This window comes from Pagrus major, chromosome 19 (assembly GCF_040436345.1).
Source record: "Pagrus major chromosome 19, Pma_NU_1.0".
In the NCBI taxonomy this organism is placed as follows: Eukaryota; Metazoa; Chordata; class Actinopteri; order Spariformes; family Sparidae; genus Pagrus; species Pagrus major.
This window is the reverse complement of record NC_133233.1, coordinates 9,321,505-9,342,456: the sequence shown is the minus strand read 5'-3', so window position 1 is coordinate 9,342,456 and position 20,952 is coordinate 9,321,505. Positions and strand designations below refer to the sequence as shown.

The 20,952-nt window shown below is 43.9% G+C and overlaps 2 protein-coding genes across 2 annotated transcripts; one reads left to right on the top strand and one right to left on the bottom strand.

Moving 5' to 3' along the window:
- The first annotated feature begins 6,237 nt into the window (after positions 1–6,237).
- On the top strand, positions 6,238–9,017 carry fzd8a (frizzled class receptor 8a). The gene has a single exon (XM_073488334.1). It carries the CDS (start codon positions 6,657–6,659, stop codon positions 8,400–8,402), a length of 1,746 nt encoding a protein of 581 aa, XP_073344435.1. The 5' UTR covers positions 6,238–6,656; the 3' UTR covers positions 8,403–9,017.
- Positions 9,018–13,778: 4,761 nt separating this feature from the next.
- On the bottom strand, positions 13,779–18,421 carry LOC141014511 (cytochrome P450 2F2-like). The gene is made up of 11 exons (XM_073488335.1): positions 18,065–18,421; positions 17,440–17,599; positions 16,945–17,097; positions 16,695–16,855; positions 15,871–15,939; positions 15,586–15,690; positions 15,363–15,501; positions 15,137–15,222; positions 14,853–14,954; positions 14,088–14,229; positions 13,779–13,999 (listed from the first exon to the last, which is right to left on the bottom strand). Exons 1-11 carry the CDS (start codon positions 18,224–18,226, stop codon positions 13,812–13,814), a joined length of 1,467 nt encoding a protein of 488 aa, XP_073344436.1. The 5' UTR covers positions 18,227–18,421; the 3' UTR covers positions 13,779–13,811.
- Between the last annotated feature and the right edge of the window lie 2,531 nt (positions 18,422–20,952).

Genomic DNA, 20,952 nt, shown 5'->3' with positions numbered 1-20,952 from the left:
CTAGTTCATTACATCCATTTAGGACTAACTTGCTGTTAATTCTGGTGAAATTAACGGAATAGTTTGATAGTTTCATACCTGTCCATTACATATGAAGCTACAGAAAGCAGGAGGAAACGGCTAGCCTGGCTCTGGTCAGGAAAAACAATCTGCAGGTTTTACTAGGCAAACTTTATATACCATTTGTTTAATTAATCTGTACAAAATTCGAAAGTATAAAAATTACATTTTGTGGTTTAATATATAAAAGATGTTCAAGTGGTTACTTCTAGGGCCTCTTTAAAAGTACTGCCATGCCACTGCTTGCTCTACAACATTGTTAGCAAACCGCAAACCAACAGTGGGCGTTACAATGTAGACACAACTCAGTCTAAATGAAATCAGGCTAGTTTAAGACCATAACTAAAGTATGTCTTCACTCAATAGACTTGTCCTACAGATATCTTGTGAGACACCATCTGTTGTCAGCATCACAGTTACTACTTTCAGGGTAACCTGAACCAGACTAGCTCCCTGTTCATCTTCAGGACCCGTAGCAAAAAAAAAAATCATGGCATCACCATCTCCTTGAGAATCAGAGACGGAAAACGCCAAACTCCCAAGAAAAAAATGCCATATGTCTGTGAAACCTGTAGATTATGAGTTTTGGAAAGTTGCATACCAATTCTTCCCTCGCAGTATTACAGGTAACAGAACTGAACAGACGTCCGAGAGTCCGAGCTGACAAGGCAAGATCCAAACAAGGTTTTTTTTAGCTTTCAGCAGTTAACATGAGGAGACATAAGGTTAAAGGGGCACAGGTAGGGGTGGACTAGGATGTATTCAAAGACTGCATGAATAGTAATAAGATGAGTTAATTAGCAGGACTCCTCTTTCTCTTCCCTCCCTGTAGGAATGAATGCAGACACCTTGCGACCCCCGTGACCCTTCCGCAGTGTGTTCAGAATCAGCGCCGAAGGAACCGGGGTCGACCCTTTTCCGCAGTATCCCGCCGGCTGAGTGCTGTAACAGCGACAGGCAGCAGAGCACAAAAAATGAAATTACCACCTTCAGGATCCAAAGACAAGTGTTCCACCACATGTGTTGGAACCAGATGGCGAGTCTACCTGCTTAAATGCCGTCCATGTGTCATTCCAGGCATGCGGGCTTCATCTCCGGTTACACGCAGGGGTTAAAAAAATCAGCTCCCGCTATTATATGGGCGAGTGTGTACGTGTGTGTGTGTGTGTGTGTGTGTGTGTGTGTGTGTGTGTGTGTGTGTGTGTGTGTGTTTCCTGAGAAGGAGAAACCTCCGTGGGCTGGCTTACCTTTCTGGACGGAGAGAACAAGTTGCACGCTGTTTTACAAGAGGGGAGATAAATCTGACAGGAGTGTCAAGTAGCAGGCGTCACAGCAGCCAAAAGCAGACCTCTGCTGGCTGGCCAGATTCTTGTGGCATCGGATGGCTGAAAACTCCAAACAATCACACGATAACACGCACACACACACTCGCTGGGCTCAGGGACGGCAGCCAACAACAGTCAGTTCTTTGGCTGCAGGAGAATGGAGCAGATTCTCCTCGTGGAGGCAATGTTGTTTTTTAATTAGTGGTGCAAGTGAGAAGTGGATCTGCTTTTCTCTCGATTTGTAGGTGTAACCGACCCTACAGATGTTTGTGGCGTTATGTAACAGATTTATATTGCAGCTTAGCGACTTATATTCAGTTTCACTGTTTCTGTGGTTTTAAATGAAACGTATTCTCACAGGGTTAAAGCTGCACTTAGCATTTGCATGGACAATACAGTTATTTTCAACGTTAAAGGGCTGGTTCACCTAAATGACAAAAAGCAAGACTTTTCTTTATTTCCTCTCTAATATTTGATGGTATCTAGGCGTACAGATAGTTTTGATTTGCCCAGGTTTTCCTGATATCCTTCCATCTCAGTGATTTCTGCTGCCACCCAATACCATTTATACCTTTATAAATGATATGTGTTGTAACTCATTTATTTATTAATAGGTAAATAAATCATGAACTAATGCTTTACAGATCAGTTATAAGCTTTTGATAATTACAGTATTAACTTTAGTGTCGTTAAAAATGAGTATTTTCAAAAGGATTTTTTCGAACTGGGTTTTTATTAGTTTGTTTATCTAAAAAGTAGATGCCTACAAGTTTTATTCTTTTTTTTCCCAAACCATCAAATGTATCCTTGATCTTCTGGTTGTACCTGTTTGAATCAAATTGTGTTTGTATCTTGTACCTTTATGAACCGTATATATATCCTTGCTTTAATTCATGGTTTTGACCGACCCTTTAATTACAAATAGCTGCAACATATAACACTTTCCCCTCTTCTGCTTTAGTCTGGAGCGTCACAGACTGGTGCACTATGTGTAAGTTGCTGATGTCAAGTGACCTCTGGGTAGTGAAGTTCAATTTTCTCATCCAACTACCTGTTGTTATCATGAAAGATAACTTGTGCTGCTTCAAGACACGACGTGATTCTTTCAGTCAGTTGATAGTTTCTACTCTACACTCAAACACACACACACGAGTCCTTCCTGGTCTCACAGAGAGGGGCAGTGGCTGTAAGGAAGGATTTACAGGGGCCGCCTGTCCTCCCAGCAGTAGGCTGATTGGAGGGGCTGGCTGTGTTTGTTAAGGTAATGGGCCCTAGGTGAGCTAATTCACAGGGTACACGCTCCATGCTCTGTCACCTCAGGAGTACCCTGTTGGAAAAGGAGGTTGCCGACGGGGGCTGGGGCCGGGGGGGTGGGGGGGGAGCAGAGGTTTCCAGCTCTGGAGCTCTCCCCAAAATCCCCTCAGCCTTGCTCTGTCTCCTCCAGCTCCACCTGAAAGTGATTACCGAGCCAGCCGTGAGCAAACAAGCCCCATATGGAGTGTCTATAGTGGGGCTGAGGCTGGAGCCTGGGGAGCCCTCCTCCACCTCTTTGGAGAGAAGAGGCCTGAGCAAACACAGCTAATGAAGTCTTAACAAGCAGCCCCGGGTTAGCGCGAGCCTGCTAAATGCCATCGAGGCTCTTGGAATTGTGTCCAGCAGATTGGCTAAATCTCCTCGAAGCTTTCCTTTACAAGATAAAGTTGCATTAGCATATCTCCGTCTCACCATCACAGAGGTAAGTCCAGGATCTGGCAAGCAGTCACACTTGATGGGCTTCCTCTCTTATGCGGGGAGCACTTGATTCTGACGGACAGAATGGGGCTTTAAATTGAACACACTAACTTTGGATCTCGATGCGATTCTGGCTTTTTATTCATTGGTCACAGAGTGTTTCTTTAAAGCTTCGGCGAGGGGAGATATTTTTCTCACAGCGTGCAGCTCTGCGTTGCAAACAGGAGATGAGTGGATTTCCTCAGAGTAAATCATTATCTCTGCACAGAACAGACTGGACGACCTCTCCTGCCCTCGTCTATCCTCCCTCCATCCCTCTCCCACACTGTGACCAGCACCTTACCCTCACTCCCTTTTCATTGTGTGTCCTTTTTTCACACATCTCAAATACCAGGGGTTTATTATTGAGAAAACATCACACCGTCCATCGTGTGCACAAACACAGACTCACATATCTGGCTAGCCGAACTCTTGTTTCCTAATCAAAAGCAAACAGCCATTAGTGGAGCTCCTTCCTTGTTATCTCACACCGGCGACTCACTTAATCAATCTGTGCTCTCCTGATGCCGAAGCTCACTCCGGGTTATTTTATACGTTCATTGGGTCGAGGCTGTGAAATAGCTGCCTCACATGATAAAGCCCTGGCTCCACTCCAAACACAACACCACTAAACTTAAACTCCAGCACCAACACCACCACACCCGGCCCCTTGCACACAATGTTGCATTATGCATGGATGGGAAGCTGGGAGGAAGATGCTTTTTTAACACTCTGCTTGCACTGTAAGACCACACATTGGCCTCCCAGCACCCAGACTCTGCAGGAACTGTGTGCGCGTGCGGGCAAGTGTGTGCACGGAGGAGGACAGAATGTCTATTCAAAAACACATCACTCTCGTTGGTGAAATGAATATCGAGTTTGGAACAGATGTGCCGATCACATGGTGGAGTTCTCTTGGCTCGTTTCACCAGAAGCTGCATGAATTTGCATCCTTGAACAGCCTGCGGTGATGATAATAGTGATTTTTACAACCATAAAATATCAATTACACATCCTTTATGAGATTATTGAGAGTTCATCAGTAAGAAGTGTTCCTACGAGTTCATCCTCTGAGGTGAAATAATGAGCATTACTTATTACAATACATTCAATATTTCAAGATTGTTTCATGGGGATTTTTGAAAAGAGTTGAGCCTTTGAAGCAAACTCCTGAAGTACTCTAGCACTTTAGTTTTGGTGTTACATATTTTAGAGGAGCACTCAATAAATATCCAGTGGTGGAGGAAGAATTCAGGTCATTTATTGAGGTAAAAGTAGCGATACCACGCTGCAAGAAATACACGTCCCGTGTGCGAAACCTCACTCAAGTAAAAGTGCGAGAAACATGTCAAGTATCAACACTGCTCGTTATGCAGCAGAATGGCCCACTGAGTTCTACTGTTATGTACATTTTTATTAAATTTTCATCACTGGTAAATTAATTTTGCAGCTTGAAGGTGGATTTAAAGGAAAAGTTCACCTGAATATGAAAATATTGCCCTTATATTCTCACCCTCATACTGATGGAAAGTCTGTTAAAGTCTCGCAGTCCAGAAAACATTTCTGGAAATGTTGCAGCGTTCTCCTAAAGACTGAAGTGGACGGGGACTCGTCTTTAAACATAAGATGGCTCCATACAGTTCATCATAATTCAAGTTTCTGGATGTCCTGAGATCATAAATTCATTTGAAAAGACACTGTTAACACTTTTGATGCAGGGTTGAGCTTGTGCACCCAGCTTCAAAAAGGGTGTAAATGATGTTTTTTTTAGATAGATTTGGGATTCTGGGGCTTCCCGAGAGCTTTATAGAGATGTTTTATGTTTTTTTTCTGGGGTTTTTTGCATTATAAAACAAGTCCCCTACATCCAAGTTTTTAGGGTGAACTTTTCCTTTAAGTTGAACTCCCTTACAGGCTTTTGTGCAGCTTATTTTGTAGCAAAGCATCATATTTTATATGGGTATTGTGGTTACTGTATGTGAAATTGAATTTGCATTTACATTACTTGAATACTTCCACATCTATAAAGTATGATCATGTCTGTATAAATGTACTGCTGAGAGTCATTTTCAGCATCTGAGGCAATACTGTTGAACTACTGCAGCTACAACACAGGAGATAAGAACACCATAAAGGACACACTATACACCCAGTCTTCACACAGACGTTACAGCGCAAAATCAGACATGAAAACACAATTTACTACAATAAGATTACTGTCAAATAACACCGAGATCCCCAGACACACTGTGAGCATGTTAACACTGATAGCGGTGCTCTGCCACTGTCTCGGTGTGCTCCGCTGCTTGGTCTTTGCCTCGCGCAATTACGCCTCCCGCGGTGCTCTATGCAAGCGTTAAACGAAACATTAGCACCTCATTTAAAAAATAAAACAGCTTTTCACAAGGACAGACAGCTCCCTGCGCAGTCTTATCATGCGCAAATTAGCCAATTTACCAAACTGGCCTCTCTCTCACACACACACACACTCACACACACAGGAACAATCATCTGGAGCAAAAACGTGCGCATTACCGACACCATCCAAGATATTGTGTTAAAGGAAGTTACAAGACGTAAACGGAAAGATTATGAGGATAGTAGTTTATTAATGTGTCGGGTGTACTTCATATCGTCTTTATAATTATATTATTATGATTATAACGTTTATAAATGATGGTTTTTGCTATTAGAAATAGGTTTGAGGGGGTTTATTATAAGGTTATTATAGTTTATTTTGGACGAAGCATGGCTCTGAGCCTTAACCGCGCGTAAAAGTAGTTGTTCAGTCTCAACATGTGGCTGTTTGATTCGTGATTGGAGCTGAAAAGACGCTCCATCTTCTCCCACATCACCGTCCTGTATCCCGGTGCCACAGACACTGACAAAACTAGTGTGATCATAAGCTATATAACAAAACATCTTTCTGTAAGAGGGGAAAAAAACTTGACTGACAGCTGCAAAGTGCCTCCCCTGCCGCTCTGTGATTGGACCAGCGGCTCTGGAGGTGTGGCTTGCGCCGCTCTGGTATATATCGGCACCGCGTCGTCGCCAAGCCGTTGATTTGTATGGGAACCGGGACTGAGGTGGGACGAGCCGACTGAATGTAGTCGCTGTGTTTTGAAGAAAGAAAGAAGGCCCACATTTTCCTGCTTGTGGCGATCGGACTGCAGCACTTTGGGGTTTTTTTTAACAACACACTGTGTGAGGATACTGAGAGCTGTTTCCAGAACAAGGTGGATTCTCCTCTCAGCCATCTTGACCGCTGCTCGCCGCCCTGAAGGCTGCTTTCTCTCCTCCTCCTCCTCCACCTCCTCCTCCTCCTCCTCTTCAGCTGAAAGTAAACACGGGCTTGCACATTGCTTGCAACTCCGTGCAAGATCCCGAGAGAAGCGAGATGGGCTCGCTGCGCAACATCTAACCGGACCGGAGGCGAAAGCAGACGGATTTATCGCTGTTGGTACCAGAGCAGACGGAGGGGGGACACGACGCGCCGGAGCGATGGACCTGTTTGGGATTTACCTGCTCCTCTCGCTCGCTCTCCTGCCCCGATCCAGCTGCACCACGGCCAAGGAGATCACCTGCCAGGAGATAGCCGTGCCGCTGTGCAAGGGGATCGGCTACAACTACACCTACATGCCTAACCAGTTCAATCACGACACGCAGGACGAGGCGGGACTGGAGGTGCACCAGTTCTGGCCTCTGGTCGAGATCCAGTGTTCGCCGGACCTGAAGTTCTTCTTGTGCAGCATGTACACCCCGATCTGCCTGGAGGACTATAAAAAACCTCTCCCGCCGTGCCGGAGCGTGTGTGAGAGAGCCCGGGCCGGCTGTGCGCCTCTCATGAGGCAGTACGGCTTCCCCTGGCCGGACAGGATGAAGTGTGACCTGCTGCCGGTGCAAGGCAACCCCGACACTCTCTGCATGGACTACAACAGAACCGACTCCACCACAGTGTCCCCTGTCCTCTCCAAACCCACCAACCATCCCGGGAAAGGTTACAATCCGCCTAAAAACAAGCCCGGCCGGCCCGGCGCGCCGGGGAAATACAAGCCGCCTGCTGCCCCGTGTGAGCCGGGGTGCAAGTGTTTGGAGCCCATGGTGCCGGTGAACACGGACCGACACCCGCTCTACAACCGCGTCAAAACGGGTCAGATCCCCAACTGCGCCATGCCGTGCCACAACCCGTATTTTACGCACGACGAGAGGGCTTTCACCGCGTTTTGGATAGGACTTTGGTCCGTGTTGTGCTTCGTGTCAACTTTTGCCACCGTCGCCACTTTCCTCATCGACATGGAGCGGTTCAAGTACCCGGAGAGACCCATCATCTTCCTCTCGGCTTGTTACATGTTCGTGTCCATCGGCTACATCGTCAGGTTGATCGCCGGGCACGAGAAAGTGGCGTGTAACCGGGAGTTTGACATGGAGCACATCCACTACGACACCACCGGCCCCGCGCTCTGCACCGTGGTCTTCCTCCTTATTTACTTTTTCGGCATGGCCAGCTCCATCTGGTGGGTCATCCTGTCTCTGACCTGGTTCCTCGCGGCCGGGATGAAGTGGGGCAACGAGGCGATCGCCAGTTACTCCCAGTACTTCCACCTGGCCGCCTGGCTCATCCCCAGCATGAAGTCCATCGCGGTGCTGGCGCTGAGCTCCGTGGACGGGGACTCGGTGGCCGGGATCTGCTACGTGGGGAACCAGAACCTGGACAACTTGCGGGGCTTCGTTTTGGCCCCTTTGGTGATTTATTTATTCATAGGCACTATGTTCCTCCTGGCCGGATTTGTGTCCCTGTTCAGGATCCGCAGCGTCATTAAACAAGGCGGCACCAAGACTGACAAACTGGAGAAGCTGATGATCAGAATAGGCATCTTCACGGTGCTCTACACGGTGCCAGCCACCATCATAGTCGCCTGTTACTTTTACGAACAGCACAACAGGCAGAGCTGGGAGATCACGCACAACTGCTCCAACTGTTTACTGGAGAGGGACCGCAGGAGCCCGGACTATGCAGTTTTTATGTTAAAGTACTTTATGTGCCTTCTGGTGGGCATCACGTCCGGAGTGTGGATCTGGTCCGGGAAAACTTTGGACTCCTGGAGGACTTTTTGCACCAGGTGCTGCTGGGGCAGTAAGGGCACCAGCGGCTCCATGTACAGCGACGTGAGCACCGGCCTCACGTGGAGGTCGGGCACGGCCAGCTCCGTGTCCTGCCCCAAGCAGATGCCATTGTCCCAGGTTTGAATGAGAGCAACACAAAAGCAGCTTACGAGGACTGCTAATTGTTCGGGAGATAACCCATCACTCCCTTGTCTTAAGCAATTTACATAGTAATGAACTGCTGCTGAGGTGCCCTCCCCACACACACACACACACACACCTCTGTGGGGAGAGCTGTTTGAAACAATGTACCTGGCATTCACACAGGTTAATTCCTCCCCTGTTTATATGTATTAGAGGTACAGACTGATGCTGTTACGCAAACTGGGCATTACTTGTTGTAGGCAGAGAGACAGTTTCTGTCACTAGCTTCATACAAAGAGCATCTGGGGGGGGGGTTTTATTGCCATTTTATCTACATAGTGCCAGAAAACGTTGTATAATTCAATCACATCAAAGATGGTTTAAATTAAGCCTTAATAGTGCCCAAGTATTTCTACGGGTCGTTCATTTTCTTTTCTTTTTGTAATTTCAAATGTATTTATATAAGAGTTATGTATAAAAACATGTACATTTGTGTATAAAAGAAAACTTTATAAGCTAATGTAAATTTGTACAAAGTGTAGATGTCTCTTTTTGTGAGAAAAAAAGCAAAATATGACCTTTATTTTGACAATAAAACATTTGATAAATCTCAAACTTCTGTGTAACTCTGCAGTGTTTTTCCCCCCCGTGCACAGGATGGCAGGGCTGTGCCCCCCGGTTGCAGGTTAGGGGGCTTCCTTGTGGTCACCGTTTGTCTAAGATGGCAGCAGCGTTTTTGAGAGGAAGCCCTTTTAACCATCAGAGACCGGTAATTAGAGGCAGGGGTTGAGTTGGAGCATCTCCATAATTGTTTAAGTCCTCTTCACATGCCTGCCGAAGCCCGCTTTCTTAATTTAGTAAAAGAGGGAGTGGGTGAATGGGGGGGGGTATAAATGCAGGGAACAGGCCCCTTTTCATCTGCAGAAACTTTGATCTTTCTTTTTTAACAGCCTGGAATAAAGGTGGTGTGTATTAGGAGTGTCTGTCTGATGTGCCAAGGTTCCCCCTAAACGTCCCCATTTGGATGCTTTGATGGATGTCCCACAATTGAAAAGAGCGTTTTTTTGGAACCCCTCTCGCCTTTCTGGGTTTGTCAGAGCTGAAACCTGCCAGAGCCCCTGTGTCTTGTGTTTGGTTTTTTCGCCGAGGCTGAATTGAAACATCTTCTCCCTTGGGCTCAAGCTGTGTCAGCGAGTGCAGGGGCCTTGACATGAATGATATTGAAATAGCAATGAAAGCCCCACAGGTGGTCTGTTCACATGATCTCACATCTTAGGGCCCCCTAATCGAGGCATTTTTTTTTGCTACAAATGTATCTGGTTTGGTCCCCAATTAACCCAATGCGCTGGCATAAGATGATACACTGTAACCCAACGTAGAAATGCCTTTGATTTGCTGGTCAATGGTGACAGTGGGCTTTGTGGCGACTGCTTTGTTCATGCTTTACTCCCTTACACTCACACTGTAGATGCAAAAACCCCCCAAAAGCTTCTTTTCAGTGTGGTGCATCTGTTGGGAGTGTAAATCAGACACATAAATCTTGCATCAGCGCTGTCAGCAAAGACACCCAGGCAATGAAGATAGAAGTCATAACAAAAAAAAAAGTACTTTTCTTAAGATCAGAAGAGCGGCTTCCTGAGGATTTTGCCTCCACGTAGCTCATCAGCAGCTCCCAGTAGCTGTAGTGTTGGTGTAAAGATCAGGTTTGCGAGTTTTAATCATGTTATTGTTTAGTTGTAAGATTAAAATTACTGAGACGGTCACATAAGAATGCGAAACACTGCGCTTTAAGATGTTGTTGCCTGTCCTTCGGATAAGCTGCTGCTATATTTCCATCAAGTAGTCATGGTTGCTCTCAGTCTTGCAGCTTGTTTTTCTGGTGTTTACCTCAAAAACCTCAAGTCAGTCAGTGCAGCTACCAGCCTCTCAGCAGGGACATTAATGTGCAGCCCCACCTAGTGGTAGAAGCAGCACTGCACAGCTCCACAATTTAGAAGATTCCAGGAATTATGTTATTCCGGTCTTCATCTCTTTAAGTGTGTACAGATACAAGGTTCAGTAATTCATAAGCAGCATGAAAAAGTTTGAATTGGCATGAAAACAATCAAATGTTCGCACGATTGTTCCTAAATCAAAAACACTTTCTATCAGTTAGAAAATGTGACTTTTTTTATAAGCCGAGCTGTGAAATGCAACGCAGTGACAACACTTAGTTAGCACTCGACTGTTGTATGGAAAGAGCCGAAACAATTAGTGGATTAATGGATTATGGTCAATCGGTGGGAAAGTAATCAGCAGCTATTTTGATAATCGATCCATCGTATCAGCCAAAAATAGTGAAGAAATGACAAACGTTCTCTTGTTTTAGCACTTCTGATGTGAGTGTTTGCTGCTTTTGTTTGTCGTATTATAGTAAACAGAATATTTTTGACTGTTGGACACTACTGGCCCATCGAGGGGCATTTTTGGCAGACATAATTGTATGTCTTATTTCACAACAATTCTGACTGCAGAACTGAACAATCACAACCAAAACTGACTTTCAGCTTCTTTTACACAAAGTCCTACTTTTTAAGGAGAATTTTATGACACAAATAAAAGTTTAGGGCCGTCCGGAAAACATTTTAAAAGTGACATTCACTGCTAAACACACACACAAACACACTAAACACATCACCCTGACCCATCTTCAGCTCCACAGAACCATCTGTCCGGGCACTTAAAGCAGCATGTCCTGGCTTGGCCACTATGCAAACAGTGTAATTAACTGGCAACAGTCTGTTTCTTTCAATGAGCTCAGCAACACAATCCAGTGCAGTTTAGGAGAAAGTATGAGAGCGTCATTAAGAGGAGCTTCACACAGACGGGGCAGGGCTCTCAGGATGCTCGGTAATTAACTGGTAATAGTCTCAGTTTATAGTTTATTTTTATTAGGAAGTATTTTACGGACATGCCACTTATCTGATCTTGTCAGGGCTTGTTCTTGACTGTGGCCTATAACAGACATACAAACAGTTTTTAGGTGGTATCACCGGGCTGCGACTGTAATACTGCTGAACAATCACACTAAACACTACTTTTTGGGGAGAATTTAATGACACAAGTTAAAGTTTAGGACCGTTCGGAGGTCTAACCAACGTAAACACACAACTCCATCCACCCGGGCGTGAATCCAGGAGATGATCATCCACGCAGCCTCTCTGATTGAATCGTCTTCTTTACTGATCGCTCTCGCTCTATACAGGTGTTAAAGCCTCATTTGTGCAGCCAGGAGGAACATTCTGACATGGTCGCCTATCAAATATTAATGGCGGCGTTTGATGAAGAAGCAGACACAGAGGAGGGGAGAGGGGTGATAGGCAGGTCATGCCTTTTGATACTATTGATCTTTATGATACACCTGGGAGAAGGTTGTGTTTTTATATTTTATCTCTTGATGCATGAGGAGGTGGACAGCATTTTGTGAACTGTATTATCTGTTTTGGTATTAAAGAATATGGCTGACAGCTATATCAGGTCATATTTAGTGCTTAGGGTGAAGACACAAGTTACAAAAACATGGACTTACAAATGATATTAGGAATAAAATGTAAACGTATTCTACAGTTAGACTGCTACCTTAGTATGTACATCCAAATGTATTATATGTACATTAGGTTTCTTAAATATAAAATGTGTCTTTTGTCAGTGGAAGATGAACAATGGCAGTAAGACCTCAGAGTTTCCATGGGTGTTTTCTTCCATACATAAAGTATAACAGTGACCTCAGGTTTCTGTGACCCATTTAGATGAATGTTGAAGCTCCTGACCTCCAGCGCAGGCCCATTATTCCCAGCTGGCCATTAGATATGGCAGATGTTGGAAAATAGAGGGGGTCAGCGCTCAGGCTTCACGGTTATAGTTTCCGAGGGACCTGGACGTCATTGAAGCAGCTACAGTTTGGTTTGTGCATTCAGGAAGATGGCTGAGGTCAAATAAACATAAAATGGCAGATTAATGTCATCAGTCGTGCAGTTTTTTAAATAGTAAATGCTCCACTTTAGCATGACCGAGCCCGACAAAGATATCAGCATAAAGGGCCGGCTGGCTCCCCGTTGGCACGGTAACAATGCCTCTGTGGTTTAGTAGTCCTTACAGTGCACCCCTGCTGCCTCTTCCAACCCAAGGACCCCCCACCTCCACTTACACTCTCTCTCACACACACACACACACGCACACACACACACACTCACAGCGGCAGTACACTGTGTTCCCTCAGTCCTTCACTGACTGACTGACATGTACACAAAAGGGAAACTTCTTTCATCTGGAGCGCTGAGTGTTTTCCCAGATTCCCTCCGAGTACGCTCACACCGGGCGAGCGCTCGGTCCAACAAACCTGCCCGCACGCCACGTCCAGAACAGGTGTGAGGTCAAGTTCTGACCATAAATGAATATGGATCAGAACAACCAGACAATAAGCAGTCTTATTTTCATTAGCGATGAATATGCAATCACAATGAATTGTTGGAAATGTGGAAAATGCTCATCACACATTTATTTTATCAGTCATCATAAATGACAAAGAAAACCCTGACATTTAAGAATCTGCAACCAGCAGATTTGATATTTTTGTTCATAAGATGACTCAAACGATTATTCAGTTATCAAAGCAATTTACTTTTATTTTGATCGATTAATCGTTGCATCTCTAGAGAGTATCATAAGAAGAAGGTGGCTCTACTTACAGGATGATGTAATGCAAACTGTGACAGTGTGTCATATGTTACTTTATATCAAGTGAAATGAAATTCACACATAATATAACCAAACTCTGGGCATGTTCTAAATTAAATACATTATTTATTTGAAACTATTTAGCTCAGTCATGTCAGTGACCATTAGTTTTATATATATCAGACTGACTCACAGCAGGAATGTACTCGGTTACATGACATCAACAAATCCCTTCTTAAATATACTGTCATTTTTACATTAATACGATTAAATTAAAAGATTAATAAAAAGGCAAAAAGTGTGCTGAAAGTCAGATGTGATATGGTATTAGAGGTCAGCTTCAGTTACCTCTGCCCACATTGCACAGTTCAGGGGATATCAGAATGAGTTTGCTCTGCCAGGCCCCGTGAAATAAAAACAGAAATAATTAAACCCTATTAAATGCAATACCCAATTCGGTCCACTTGAGGGAGCCATTAACTATACTTTTCTTTCATTCAGGCTGAACGATGGCGGCTTTATAGGGTCGAGACTGCCAAATTAAACATTCACAGCACGGCACACAGTCTGCCTGATATTAATCATTTATCAAAGCATGTAATGGATTATTCAGTGTATTTAAGAAAATGTAATGTAATGTAAAAAGTCTTTCACTGTGGAGTTACTGGACACTTCTGTCTAACTGAAGATTGGTTACTGTTCCGCCCTGAGTTGGACCTTCATGCAGTAAGGTTTAGGGGACAGAGTGACTCCATAGACGGGGGTGTAGTCCGGCGGTCCTGCATCCTCAGGCCAGATGAACTTGAACTTCCTCAGCAGAGTCACCGTGATGAGGAAGAGCTCCATACGAGCCAGGCCCTCTCCGAGACACATACGAGGACCTGAGACGTGAGATATTTTCAATCAGTACGTCATGTATGTTATTAAAAACAATAGAAGATAGAAAGTTAGGATTTTTGGTTGCCATACCTGCAGAGAAAGGCATGAAAGCTTCTGGTTTAACAAACTCTCCCTGGTTGTTGAGGAAGTTCTCAGGGTTGAACTCATGAGGGGATTTCCACTGTCCCTCCTCGTTCAGCACCGAGTTCAGATTTTGGATGATCAATGTACCCTTAGGAGAAAAATAACACAAGTGGTGCTTTTATGTCGTGTTGTTCAATGCACTTCCCTCGTGGATAAAACATTTAGATATCTGATGCTTCACCGAAGAAACAACCCTCATGAAAGTGATTCATCATTGAATAACCAACTAGCTTCAGAGTCCTTTCCTTTGCTTTCCTTTCATTTATTGACTTCTTTTCTTTTCTTCTTTGCTTTAATCTCTTTTAAATTCTCTTCTTCTCTTTCATATTCTCCATCACAATTTCCCAAAGCCAAAGGTGCATCTTCGAATGTCTTGTTATGCCCAACAACCAGGCCAACACTCAAACATATTCAGTTTACAATGATATGAAACAGCAGCAAAGTGTCACACTGGACAGTCTGGGACCAGAGGATGACGGGTGTTTCTGCTTATTTATCAAAATAATTGATTCATTATCTGTCCCAGCTAATCCACTAATCAATTAATTGATGAATCGTTGATGACGCATTTAGTTACACATGAAGACATGCATTTACACAAAAAGAAAACCCATAAAGGTATACTAATGATCTAATCATTCAAATCCTTTAGCATCTGGTTATGATGAGTGATCTTCATTGCACAATCTGAAGGTCTAGTAACAGACTTACCCTGGGTAGGAAATATCCCATGAGCTCTGTGTCATTTGTTGTACAGTGGAAGACACTAAGAGGGACGGTGTTGGCTATCCTTTGGACTTCATGGATCACAGCCTGCAGTAAAAGAAATGAGTTTTTATCAAACTTGGGAGGAGGTCATAATTCAGGCTTTACAGGAGCTCAACCGCAACAGACAAGACGTGTAAACACTGTATAAAAACCTGTCATGAAGATGCTGACGAGTCTCATTTCAATAAAGCAAGAAAGGAGACCACAAAGTTGTGTAGAAAAATCACCTGCATGTAAGGCATGTTGTGTCTATCATCGTAACTGGCATGATCCTTCTTTTCCAACACCTGGTCGATCTCCTGCTGACATCGCTCTGATAGAGTTAAAGAGACGACAGGATAAAACCATTGAACAAGTCACTGAAATGGCAAAGAATAGGAAGAACAACACATAATGAAAAACATAACAAATGCCAGAATTACAGATTGAAAGTACAGTGGTGGTACAACAAACCTTGGATATGTGGGTAGGTCATGAGGTAAAGGAATCCAGTGAGCAGGGTGTTGGATGTTGTGTCAGTCCCGGCAAAGTGAAGATCCAGAACAAACATGATGAGTCGATCTTCACAAAAAGAGGAGCCGTCATCGCCTCTCTGGTAAGAGAAGGGAGATCGTTTGATTCTTGATTCTATCTTTCTTTATCTCTCATTCAAATACACTTCATTTGAAAGACACACCTTATCCAGCTCATCCAGATAGCAGTCAAGGAAGTCTCGTGGCTGCCCAGGGACTCTGGTGTCTTTGTGCTCAGCGATCAGACGAGTTACAAGGTTCTTACAAGTCTGAGAAAAGGAAAAACGAGGGGAGAGTTCCGGGGGGAGACTTGAAAATGTTCCTGCTTGAAGGCCTGTGTTCTGGATTTGAACATTTTAAGACTTTGGTGGCTCCAAGTGGAATTTAAAAAAGACAACGTAGCACTTTAATAATGCTATAAAGGGAAAAATTAGTATGAATATACCCACCTCAATGTTCTTAAACGCCTTCATGAAAGGTAGCGGCAGGTTTCGAATCATGGGAATAGAGTCATACAGCTGGAAGGAAAGATGCATTCAGTTTTCAGACCAAAGGAAAGACTAAACTTTCGATGCAGATAACTTCTACAACAAAAGTTAAATCTCTCTCTTTAACCGTCAGTTTAAATGTTGCTTTTGCTTTGGAAACAGTATTTGGCAGTCTGGATCCACCCCTATTAGAATGAAAATGAGAACAAATACAACAGGTCACTAGCTAGTGGATGCTAACTGACTGGCTGACATAACGTCAGGTTAGCCAACTATAGCTAAAACTGTGCAGGACTCCTGGGGCCTGTGACACAAAACAGAAGGTAGCCGAGGCTATGTGGTTAGCTATATGAAGTGTAAAACCTGGAATATGAACAAAAATTCAAAGCTGACTTATCTATTTGAGTGCCACTGAAGTAAAAAAAAAAAAAAGTCCAGGAACACATTTTTTAACTCATTTAGCTAGCATTCAGCTAACTTTTGAATGCTAAAATGCTAATTCTGTTCATTTAAAGCTGTAGGGAATGGAAATGTGATTAAAGAGTTGCTACATTTTACAGAAGCTCAGTAGCCTTTCAAGCTCTGTGTTTTAGCATAGTTCTGCCATTAACATCCATGTTTTTTTGTTTTTTTTGGCTTCTTAAACCTCTCAGAACAGAAAAATATCAGAGCTTTGTACACTTTTAAAGACAACTGTATCAAATGCTTAATTTAGATCTCACCTCTTCTCTCAGTAGCAGATTCTGAGCTCAGATGTTCCCTCACACAAACGTATTATGACTCACCATAGCCCAGGGTCCATTAGCTATCTTGGAATTTTCTTTAAAGCACTGAACGACCACTCTGATGAAGCTGTCATCATAGTCGTAACGTGTGCCAAACAGAACCTGGCAGATGATGTTGGAGGCGGCGTTATGAAACAGAACTTGAGGACTCAGGGTTGTACCTGTGACAGATGTACCGATGACAGCACGGTGTGGTCAGAGCATTACATAATAAACATGAGGTCACATCACAGCGAGTGCAGCTACATACCAATGCTCTTTTCCAGTGTTTCCACTGTGTACTGTATCTCTCCCAGAATCCTCTGCTCCATGGACTGCTTTCCCAGACCAAAATTCCTCAAGGTCATCAGAGCAAAGCGACGATGCTCCCTCCAGCTAGCGCCGTAGTCTGCCAGAACCATTCCTATGACAGGTGTGGGTATAAGGATATAATGCCTCGGTATCTTAAAGTGAGACTATGTAACTTTTGCTGAACAGCAGCTACAAATGGCAATTACAAGATGTTAAATGCTGACATATACGTTGCGTATATACACACTTGCACAAATAGTGAATAGTCAAAAAAGACAGACTGTCAAATTCTTTCTAACGTTTGCTAATATTAGCCACCATTAGCTACCAGTCATACCAAACCAAGCAGGGCTGTGAGTTCATTGAATTGAGTAAGGATGCATTTGATTTGTAGGAGGCAGTTACATAAGTTGATTTAACAACTCTGTCCTGCGACTGCCCATCTCTGTCTTACCTCTCTGGGTGAGGTCACTGACAAAGATGTCTTGAGGTCGTCCAGCAAAGTCAGCAGCCTTGGTCATCATGGCCTCCTTCATGGCCTGCAAGCCATTAATGACCACGGCCGGTTTGGGTCCGATGAAGAGACTGTAGACGTTTCCGTAGCACTTCCACAGCTAGAGAAGAGCATGGTAAGAACAAACTCTTAAAATTATTATGATTCCCTTTAATTTTTTTAATTCACACCCAAGTAGATAATTAACTTTTCAAAACGCAGCCACTGAGACTATTGACACGTCCAACATGAAAACCCCACTGCTCAGCAAACTTTGTTCTTGCAAAGGAAAGAGTTTAACCTTAGAACCGTAGTGGCATAATCAGCAAACGTTTTTATTTTAAATTAATACCTACCATGTATAGTAAGTCAGTCATTTGGAGCATTGACGCAGTGCCTCAGCAATTCATAACCAGCACAATTTAATTAGGTAGCACAACGTGCTAATAGCCACTTTGGTGTAGAGCAGATTACACACACTTAATATTCATAAAGTGCTGCACCCTCCTGGTATGAATGTGTGTGGCTGGTGATCAGTAGCATAACAATTAAAAGCAATGTGTTAGTCCTATTTCAGTGCTCCTACCCTGTCAAAGTCTTTCATGGGGTTGTCCAGGCTGAGGTTCAACAGGTTCCCCAGTACGGGTAGTGGAGCTGGTCCTGGAGGAAAGTTCTTGGGCCGCTGACATTTGATAAAGAGGATAAGGAAGAAAATACAGATGCATAGTAGGATGAAGGAAACAAACATAGCTGAATGGATTAGGTTGATGTGAAGCAGCTTGCTGTTGAGCTGGTTTTAAGAGTGACTCCCAGTCCTTGGCTGTTTAAATGTAAATGAGAGAGCAGCCTGTTGCACAAAGGTAAGACACGTGGAGAAACACAACAGAACAAGTTCTGACAGGCCTTGGTTTGCCTTGTCCTTACAGCTACAGCATGTGAGCATAGTGATGTTACACTTTCTCTCCTTCCTGCTGTTCTGTCAGGCAGCATAATCAGCAGCACGGGACACACCTGAGCATGCATGCTTTATTTCCCTGCATCCAAGTTTAAATGCAGCAACCTGCAAAACAACTACCATGCGTATTTCCACTTTTATTATAATTGCTAAGGGCTGCAAAAAAGTTTACAAAAGCATGCACAGCCATGTTTCAGGCACAAACCCTTATTCAGACAAGGGCTGAGGGCTGCAAATGTGCATGCTAACTCAAAGAAATCCACATTCTTGCCTTCTGCTAATCTGCAACAGCAAATATTTTGAGGGAAACATAATGATTGCTCTTTTTGTCAACACAATGAGGAAACTTTTTTTGATGAACCTTGCTGCTAAGTTGCAAAAACACTGAATCTTCTAAAAGTTAAACTACAACTTCTAACCTTACAGAATCATCACTTGCAGTATCCACTTATAGTAACTGAAGCATTTGAGTGCCTAAACATTCAGAAATAAATGCTTTACAGTTCTCCACCTGATTTATTGAAACAACCAGAATGTTTTATGAAGATACAAATATACAAAGATACATATACACTCAAGTGTCGAATTCAATATGTGGCAGCATTTCACATTTTGTGTCACTGGAGGGCAGCACGATATCAAACTACAGTACTGGTGAAGCGAGTACGGCACAATGGACCGGATCAAAGAGTGACAATAAAGTGCTTTGAAAAGTAACATGATCTTCAGTGTCATAGCAGTTTCAACAACAATGATGAACAGCCAACACTGGTACACATAGAAGGATCAAGAGTCAATGAGTGAAACAAGTAGAAAACATAAGAAGAGATCAAACACAGAATCAAAGAATTCCCCCCTTATAAAGAAACTAACTTCACTATATAACTGTACATGAGTGAATTTAATATTGTATTGGGAGAAAAAAAAGGAAATGTTAATGGAATATGACTTGTCAAGAGAATAAGGCACAGATGGTTTTTAATCAAATGGCAATGTAAGAGAATTTCATGGCAAGGGAGCATACGACATTGATTATTCAGATAAAGAACAGATTCAGGACAGATTTGTATGTATAGCAACAAAAACAGCGCTTATAAAATATCATTTAATACATTAACCAGAAGTGTAACTCAGCCCAGCTTTGACTTTTACACCTAACAGTGGATGTGTGAAGGAGGTGCGACACCATCAGACCCGCTGTGGTCTGATGAAAACCCCCTGTGGTCACCCTTACGACAGTCTGGGCGCAGCACTCAGTAGATAGGTGAGATATGAGGCCGGGAGCTTTTGTTGTCGCCTTCAAAGAGACCACAAGAGGGGGGAGATCAAGAGCTATCCATTTACACAGAGAGCAGCCCCTCAGCTATAGAACGGCAGATGCGACAGTGATGCCGCTGATTTACTGTGGGAGTCTACTCTCAATCACCTGGTTAACGTAGCCCGGCGGTTTCAAGAGAATGGACTGGAAAACCTGGAAACATTTCAGGGATGAGTTATTTGACATTACAGCAGCCCCGCTACAGTCCGTCTATGACTGACATGTGCCACAGTGGGAGATGACCCACATTAATCTGAGCTTTGATCAAGGTGAAACCAGGCAGAGAGCAGATATCCTAAAGGGCAACAGGCTGCACGGCTCCCTTACAGAGCTTCGCTGTGCTCTATTTCTAGTGACAGTGTATGTTGAGGTTTGTATTCCTCCTAAGCTCTGCGAGGCCCTGAAATAGAGTGACAAGCTGTCTCCATAAATACAGAGCCCCTATGGGGGAACATAATTGCTTTGTGAGCCTATGCCGGCTTTCGGGGCCTTCACAGTGTCCTTCACTGCTGACTGAGGAATCCTATTTCATTCTATGAGCTTGAAAAAAAACACCTTAGCCAGATTATTGTCTTTCGTTTCGGCCTCTTATTCCAAAAGGTCACCCCAAGCAGTTAGCCTAGAGGGTGTCGATGTTCTTTCACCCCAGTGACCCACACACAAAAGAGAAGGGCTCTATGGATCTATCATGTAGAGTGATGTGGTGGGAGGTGGTGGGCTGTACACGTGGGGCAGGTCAAGGCCTATCTTTGTTTATGGACAGCGTGTCAGGGAAGGTGGGGGTAAAAGTCAACAAGGAAAGAAACAGGTGGGCTGCACTCTTTTTAGACTTTCTCAAGGTTGCAGTTCTTCAAGGACTCTGGGGTCTCGAGCGTCCTGTCATTCTTGACTTGCTTTGTTAAGAGAGTTCATATTCCTGACTTGAATTCTTGTTACTTTGCATCACTCAGCCAGCAGCCCCTCGCAGGCAATGTGATCTGATGCTGTGATTAAATCACACCAGATATGATCATGCTTCGTGAGTCTGAGGTGTCTGCTGAATGCATTGCCGTTCTGGATTCTCCTCAAGTGAGAGTGCAGTCTGCATTGTAAAATGAGGTAGAGAGCATGGCAGCATGTCAGCTCAAATAGTTGTTCCCACTGTGAGGGTGTGTGTTTCCTATATAACTTCCACACCCTGAAATAAATCAATCCTTCTTGA

Bases quoted from the DNA above. Each gene is read 5' to 3' on its own strand.
- fzd8a (XM_073488334.1), top strand. From the start codon at position 6,657: ATGGACCTGTTTGGGATTTACCTGCTCCTCTCGCTCGCTCTCCTGCCC.
- LOC141014511 (XM_073488335.1), bottom strand. From the start codon at position 18,226: ATGTTTGTTTCCTTCATCCTACTATGCATCTGTATTTTCTTCCTTATC. The intron at 15,691-15,870 runs GTGGGTATATTC...TCCTTTTCTCAG, and splicing joins AGGCGTTTAAGAACATTGAG to ACTTGTAAGAACCTTGTAAC. The intron at 14,955-15,136 runs GTGATTTTTCTA...CTTTTACTGCAG, and splicing joins ACAACATGCCTTACATGCAG to GCTGTGATCCATGAAGTCCA.